The sequence below is a fragment of the Camelus bactrianus genome, chromosome 10 (assembly GCF_048773025.1).
Source record: "Camelus bactrianus isolate YW-2024 breed Bactrian camel chromosome 10, ASM4877302v1, whole genome shotgun sequence".
In the NCBI taxonomy this organism is placed as follows: Eukaryota; Metazoa; Chordata; class Mammalia; order Artiodactyla; family Camelidae; genus Camelus; species Camelus bactrianus.
Window position 1 is genome coordinate 44,235,275 of NC_133548.1, and position 8,261 is coordinate 44,243,535.

The window sequence follows — 8,261 nt, forward strand, 5'->3', positions numbered from 1 at the left end:
TTGTTTGAATGAGGATTTTTCTCTGATTTTCACATCCCAGAATTACAGTTTGTCTATTGTAGTGCACTTGCAGTAATTTTAAAAGGACAGAAACATGCAAAACATGTGTAAAAATACATGATGTATCAGTCATTGCTGTGGGTGCGTTGGATCCACCCAGAGCTGGATAAGGTAAAACGAAGTAAGAGCTTAAACAATGGTTTTTAAATGATTTCATTGATGCACAAACGCACACAGGAAAGAAATAGGAGGTTTAGCTACTAGGTGTCTCTTCACCGGGGAGGTTTTCTACTGTAAAGTCAATTTGAGATCTGCTGTTCCTGGGCCTGTCTTCATGGTAACTATAGAATGGTTACCATAGAATCCCTTGTAAATGTGTGATTGGTTAAAGTTTGGGTAAAAAAGCCAAGTGGCTGTCAGTCAGTTTATTTGAACTAAGAGTTTGTAGGAACCTGCAATGGACTGCAGAATTGACCATTCTAGAGAAGTTGAGCCACACTGAGATGTGGTTAGAGGCATCTAAGCCTAAGGAGGGGTCAGCCTAGGATTGGTAAACTCCACTTTCTAAAATTCTAATTTCTATTGTGCTTCCAGAAGAGATAGTCATTGGGTGAACTGGACTCATTCGGAGGAGGATGACGAGAATGACTATTGGACACCAAAGCATGTTAGATAAAGGAATTTTAAAGGAACAAGCAGGTGGTTAGCTGTGAGAATTGGGTTGTGGGAAAGGTGGGTTGAAGACATAGGAAAATTGATTTTGATTTATCATAAGGAAGATCTTTCTAATAGTGAAAAAAAAATCTATATACAAAAGGAAATGGCCCTAGAGCATAGGGAGCTAGCTATACTGTTCTTGTTTAGGCAAATGCTGGACAATTACTCAATAGAAATATTGTGAAGGGGTTTAAGCCTCAGACGTATGTTTGGATTAGATGACTGTTGAATTCCCTTTTTACTCTGATAGTCTGTGCTTATATGGACTTTGAAGATATAAAAAAAACTCATTTTCTGGAGCTTTCAGGAGAGAACATCATGAGCTAGGAAGTAGTGTTGCCTCTGGTACCTTTTTACAAGCTGAAATGCTCTGGACCGTGAACGATCCTAGTATTAAAGACTCTGCCAACTATGTTGATTGCTTTAATCAGAGGCTATTCCTGGGTTTGTAGGACTGGGACATCCAAACTTGAAATGTCTGTGATGTTAGAATCATGCCTGCAATTCACATTAGATGTTATCTCAGGATAATCTACTTTAAGCCACTTAGATTCAAGAGTGATTGTGCTTAAAACATGTCCACTTTAGCTGAATTAACCAAAAACTCCTTCAAAATAGTACTTAATGCTTTTCATAATCTAGAAATAACCACATGTTTCATCCTTTTACTTCTCCTCTATGTTTAGTATGTGTAGTCACAGTTTCTGGAACATGTCCCTTACTTTTATGCTTCTTCCTGAAATGACCTAATTCATAACCACCTACTGAAATCCTGTTTCTCTTTGAAGGATGTCACCATTGCTCTAAAAGTCAGACCCAAGGTCACCACCCCAGAGAAAAGGACTTTCTTCCAGTTAGCCTCCTGAGAGCTCCTTTGACATCCTTGTTTCTCAGGCTATAAATTATGGGGTTCAACATTGGAGTCACTACTGTATAGAACACAGATATCACCTTATCCTGCACTTTTGTGGTCTTGGAGTTTGGCCGCATGTAGGTGAATATTCCTGACCCATAAAAGAGGACAACAACAGTGAAATGGGAGCCACAGGTAGAGAAAGCCTTGAGCCTCCCCTCCCCAGACTGCATCCGGATCACAGTAGAGATGATATTCCAGTAGGAGACAAGAATCAGGGAGACAGGAGCTAAGAGGATGACCACACCCATTGCAAAGATGGCCATTTCTGTCCTGTGAGTATCTGCAGAAGCCAGCTTCAGGAGGGCAGGGAGTTCACAAAAGTAGTGATTGATAATGTTCTGTCCTTGATAGGGAAGTTGGAAAGTAACGGTGGTATCTACCAGAGACACTAGTGCGCCACTGGCCCAGGACCCTAGGGCCAACTGAAGATATACCTGTTGGGTCATGATGGTGTAGTAGTGCAGGGGCTTGCAGATGGCCACATACCGGTCATAGGACATCACTGCCAGCAGGGCACACTCAGTACACCCAACCAGAAGAAAGACAATTATCTGTGTCATACACCCCAAAAAAGAGATAGTTTTCCTCTTTACCAGGAAGTGGACCAACACTTGCGGGACAATGCTAGTAGAGAAACAGAGATCTGTGAAAGATAGGTTTCTAAGAAAAAAGTACATGGGGGTGTGAAGTCGAGAATCCATGAAGATGAGAATGATGATGAACAGGTTTCCAAGCACCGTCAACAGATAAATGATGAGGAAAAGAATGAACAGCAGGATCTGGGTCTGCAAGTCCTGTGAAAGGCCGAGGAAGATAAACTCAGCCACAAAGGTGTGGTTTTCTTCTCCCATTGACATTTATGCTCGTTAACCTTCTGGCACAAACAAAAGGAACAAACTTTGGGTTTATGACAGCAAGCCCTGTAGAAGAGGTTCATTTAAAGCTTCATTTTAAAGCCCAGTTGGATATTTCTAGCTTTTTGCAACACAACTTGTTCCAATGGATACTAAATAGAATATATTTATTCTTATTAGTTGGTTGTAGTTTAACTCCACTTAATTTTTTTCCAAATCTTCTCTCATAGTGCCACTTATTTACAGACAGAATATGACGTTAAAGCCTTCTTGGCAAGTTCTGATATGAGGATTTTAGAGTTCATGTGGATTGGACTAAGTGGCTATACACATTGTTGTTAGGAAGTGACCATGTATACTGTTAGGACTATCACCTTGCATGAAACTGCACCACTAACTGTTCAAAATACTACATATTTAACTATAACAGATGCTTGAAAAATGTGAAACAGTTTTCAGGCATCAAATTTAATTTGACCTCTTAAAAAACAACAAACTTTTCTTGGGTTTAACACATGTCAGGCATTACTTTAAGAGTTTTATATGATTATATTGTCCTGATAACATTACAAGGTAGACACTAGTTAACTTATTTTGCACATGAGAAAACTGAGGCACAGAGAAGTTAAATCACACAATTAATAAATGGCAGAATTCATTAGCTGTATAATATATAAAGACAGTGTAGAGAATAAGACATTTTTTGTACAAGGCAAGTGAATAGAAAAGTTAGTACAATATTTCTGGAAAACAATTTTGTCAAATACATTAAATGACTCAAATATTCATATGCTTTGATCCAGTTTTCAATAGTATGGGGAAGGGAAAATTTTCCTTTTTCACTAGTGTTTTCTTCCTCATAAGGAGTAAAATCTGATTTGTAACATTCTAGGATGTTGATTGGTCCATGTTTACTACTGGGTAGGGTTCCTGTGCTTTCTATTTCTTCTCCTCTTCCCGGGATTGGTCTGACAGAAGATGTGATATATACACAAAGGAATATTACTTGGCCATAAAAAAGAACAACATTCTGCCATTTACAACAACATACATGGACCTAGATTGTATTATGCTTAGTGAAATAAGTCCGACAGAGAAAGGCAAACACTGTATGATATCACCTATTTGTGGAATCTAAAAATAAAATAAATTAATGGATATAATAAAACAGAAACAGACTCACAGATATAGAGAACAAACTAGTGGTTACCAAAGGGGAGAGAGGGAAGGGGCAAGACAGGGGTAGAAGATTAAGAGGTATCAACTACTTTTGTATAAAATAAATAAGCAACAAGGATATATTGTACAGCACATGAAATATAGCCAATGTTTTATAGTAAATTTAAATAGACTATAATCTATAAAAATACTGAATCACTATGTTGTACACCTGAAACTAATATAATGTTGTAAATCAACTATACTTCAATAAAAAGTGAATAAAGAACACGTTGAATACACATACAGTGAAACATTATTCACCCTTAATGCTATTTATCACAACATGGGTGAAGTTGGAGGATATTATACTAAGTGAAATAAGCCAGATACAGAAGCACAAGTACTACATGGTATCACTTCTGTGAGGAATCTAAAACAGTCACACTCATAGAAGCAGAGAGTGGCGTGGTGGTTGCCAGGGGCTGTCGGGAGGAGGAAATGAGGGGCTATTAGTCAAAGGCGCTAGGTTTCAGTTGCACAAGATGAGTAAGTCCCAGAGATGTGCTGTACAGCATAGTCCTGTAGTTATTCACAGAACCATCTCCTCTGCCATAATTATTTCTGAAATTCCACAGGGAATAACTTAACCTGTTCTCAGCACTGTCAGCTTCGAAGTAACACCTGTCATTTTCTTTTTTCCCTTCTCTTGCTGTCTAGGTGTTATCTGAGCACTACTGTTTCCTCTGTACCCTACAAATAATGATTATTAATAGCAGTAATAATAATAATGACAATAATCTTCCATTGGTGCTCACCAAAAGTGGTTTCACTACTGCCTTAGGGACCAATGGTAATATATATTTTCAAAATGTACAGAAAATCCTGAACAAAAAAATTCCTAAAATGTTGAGAGTGGTTTATTCTGGGTACTGGAATTACAGAAGCTTATTTTTCTTCTTTTCTAATGTTTTTGGTGCTTTAAAGTTGTTGTTTTAAAGGCCATATATTTCCAGTATAGGAAAAATATAAAAATAGGAAAATCTCAAGGGTATTTCCTGGAGGATGCTCTAAACTAAAGTCACTTGATTGCTTCTACTTTCAGCCTTGATAAAGTAAGTGGAACAAGACTAGCCATCTTGCCAGAGGCAAATATAAAACAAAATAGACAACAGTCATTTTCAGACATTGGACAACGGCCAGCTCAAAACATAGTCCTCTATAAGGAGATTAGCCAAAGTGAAAATCAACTGAAATCACCTGCTGTATATTGGAGAGTGGGGCAAGCAGATATGAAATATGTAGGCATGTGCATTTACAAAATCTCTTTGGAAAGTAGTCTGAAAATATTACAAAATTCCAAAATGAGCTTATCTTTTTTTTCTTGAATAATGCTACTTTCAGGACTTTATATTTTGGAATTAATTACAGATATGCAAAAAGCTTTGTTTCACATAGAGATTTTTTTTCCAAAAAAAAAAAAAAACCGTTAAAGTCTAACAATAGATGATATGTGAAATAAATTATAGATTTCCTGCATAACGTAAGTTATAGAGCAGAGAGAACTGGGTAAGAGTGATGATGTCTGAGTCACACAGACATGGATTGGATCCATCTTCCCCCATTTCTTAGCTCTGTGACCCTGGACAAATTATTCAGCTCCTGCATGCCTCAGTCTCTTAATGTAAAATGGATCTAACACCACAACTTCATTGTACGAATGGAAAGACTGAATTAAGAACTTAATGGAAAACAGTTTGCTCAACGTCTGGCAACTACATTAAAGAAATGCCTGCTATGGTGATGGTGATGATGAGGATGATGCCATAACCCTGGGCCATTAAAACGTGAGTAGATCTATATTTCCTACAGAAAGATGTCTGACACACTGCTGAGTTTTAAAAGGGGGTTGCAAAATAACATGTGAGGTGTTTCTGTGTGTATATGCGTGTGAGTGTCTCTCTCAATGATTCCTTTAAATAATACGCTTACCACACTGATAAACTAAGAACTGATAAACAACAAAACTAAGAATCCAGGTAGAAACTATACAGTCCATATAAAGAACGGTTATTGCTCTGTCTGTCAAAGGTAGGACTTGCACGTTTAATGAACATGTGTGTTTAAATGTGGCCTGGGGAAGAATGTGGTTTAATCTCTACACAGGAAAGGAGAATGGTAAGTGAGTGAAAAAGGAGCCAAATGAGATGAAATATAGTATCATTTATACTCAGAGGAAGGCCAGGGATAAGCATTCTTTCCACTCTAAAGATTTCATATAACTTTGTCAACCTTACTAATTAATTCAGCAACAATGTCCCTTTAATACAGAGAGAAAATGAGGAAGAAAAAATGGGTGGGAAAAACAAAATAATGAGAATAAAAGCTAGAAGAAAGTGGGGAGGAGAAACTGAGCATAACGGACTGGGCTCCAGAGATGTGGAGAAAAGCAGAGAAGGAAGTGGCTACAGGACCTGGTTTTTTCCCCAAACTAAAAGGGCAGACAATGAATCTTTTATCCCTCTGAGGCCCTAAGAACATTGTAAGCAATAGGGCCTTTGCAGATATCTTCTCTTAATGACTTTGTCTCACATGCACCCAACTGTATACATGGGAATTATTCCTGGTCATTCACACACTACACAGGCTGCATATACCTACTCAGCTTTACAAGCTGTATCTCACACAGACACACACACGTTGCAGATATACTCACGTGACTATTTCATGTACTTAAGTATATAACTCTCATGGCCTCCACATTTTTACCATAAAGAAGGAGTCACAGAGGAGGTACTGAGCCTGCTGGGTACTGACCAAGGCTGGGTCATAGGGGACGCCTCCACATCTGACTTATATGGGAAGGATGTCAGAGAATGGGGTATTCCTGTGATGACACCAGCAGTGGGGCTAGTATCCTCCTCTGGACTAGAAAGACAGCACTAACTGTAACTGGACCCTCTCTCCTCCATCTGCTCCAACCCACCAAGGAGATTGGAGGGGCAGTGTCAGCATTCTCGAACAGTGTACCACACACTCCGGGTGGCTTCACATCTCCTAGACCCAAAGTATAATCACCAGCAAGAAGCTCCAGATGAGGTTCCTCAAAGCAAGATTTCTAGTATTGTTCTAGCTCCCTGCCTGTTCACTGGGAGATGGTGGAACAGATTCAAGCTGGGGACACAGTGAAGACTGACCGGCTGACAGCAGAGGGTGGGGAGACCCAGGCAGAGTTGCTTTTCAACAGCTAGAGGAAAGTCATGTGACCTCTCTGGAAACAGCCTCATCCCTAAGGGAAAAAGTCTGGAAGAGGATTTGGGAGCTGGGATTTGGAGAAGAGTGGGAATGGGATCGTTGTCTCTGGGAATCTAACAAAGACAAAATTGATGGGTAAGAGAGTGAATGACAAAGCTCATCTTTCCCAACACTGTGCTCACCTCCCAATCCCCAACCAGTTTTGCAGAATCCTACAGACGGAGATTTCCCACTCTCACCTGAGGGCAGACATAAAGCTGAAAAAGGACTGAGGAGTCACTGGTGAAGGAATCGAGGAGCAAGGGCTGGATTTCTGTAGCCTGCAGATCCACTCCTGAAGGACGTCACCAGTTGTGGCTTCTGAGCAGTGCCTCCCCAGACCTGCACTAGAGTCATCCTAAGAGTTTGACTCCATCTCAAGCCTTTCTGCCATAGCTGAATTGAGGTGCAAACTCCAGTTCTCCTAGGGCCCAGATCTAAACAGGACTTTCCTTCCAGGGAATATTTAAAAGAGAGGCTCTGAGAGTGATGTAAACAGGGCATTCCCTAGAGCTCTGAAAGCCCTCAACTTTGGTACCTTTCCATCCTCTGAGACACCCTCGGGCACTTTGTGTTTTATTTGAGATCACAGACTGAGGGGGAGGGTATAGCTTAGTGGTAGAGTGCGTACCTAGCATACACAAGTTCCTGGGTTTGATCCTCAGCACCTCCACTGAACAAACAAACCCTAATTACCCCCTCAAAAAATGAAATCATAGACTAAAGCCTCCAAATCATACTCACCTCTCTTTCAAACCTTATACCAAAGTCACTCAGATGACATCAGCAGGTATATTCTCAGAGGGTCACAAATCATTGAAACTTTTGTTTTCACTTATACAATTAAATAGAAATGAAAATGAGCAGTTATTGGATTTTGCAGATACCAACTTTCTTACTGAGTAATGCAGTTTGGTTGAAGGGCTTGTTACACACAGTAATATGCACCAATCTTAGGTACAGCTCAAGAAAACGAATGTATGTATTTCACGTATGACTGCTGTGCACCAGAAATTGACACAACACTGTAAACTGACTATACTTCAATTATATCTATAGATAGATAGGTAGATAGGTAGACAGTTAGATAGTCAAACAGACAGATACAAAAAAAAAAAAAAAAGATTCAAGGAAATGCCCTGAAGCTGTTAGCCCTCCAATCATATTTCAAGTTTAGGTTCAGTAAAACATCGTCTATCACATTAAGGAAATGCTATTAATTTGAATTCTATAGTGTTACTGGCTTTGTGGTTTGGCATATTTGTCATTTACCTGAGGTTTCACAGAACATATAAATGTAACGCATTAAAAATAAACGGATT

At 39.3% G+C, this 8,261-nt stretch overlaps 1 protein-coding gene across 1 annotated transcript; it reads right to left on the reverse strand.

The window, feature by feature from the left end:
• Nucleotides 1-1,539: 1,539 nt before the first annotated feature.
• On the reverse strand, nt 1,540-2,484 carry OR2D3 (olfactory receptor family 2 subfamily D member 3). Its single transcript, XM_010965054.3, has one exon. It carries the CDS (start codon nt 2,482-2,484, stop codon nt 1,540-1,542), a length of 945 nt encoding a protein of 314 aa, XP_010963356.2.
• Nucleotides 2,485-8,261: the final 5,777 nt, after the last annotated feature.

Excerpts from the sequence above, each read along its gene's own strand:
- OR2D3 (XM_010965054.3), bottom strand. The coding sequence starts at position 2,484 with ATGGGAGAAGAAAACCACACCTTTGTGGCTGAGTTTATCTTCCTCGGC.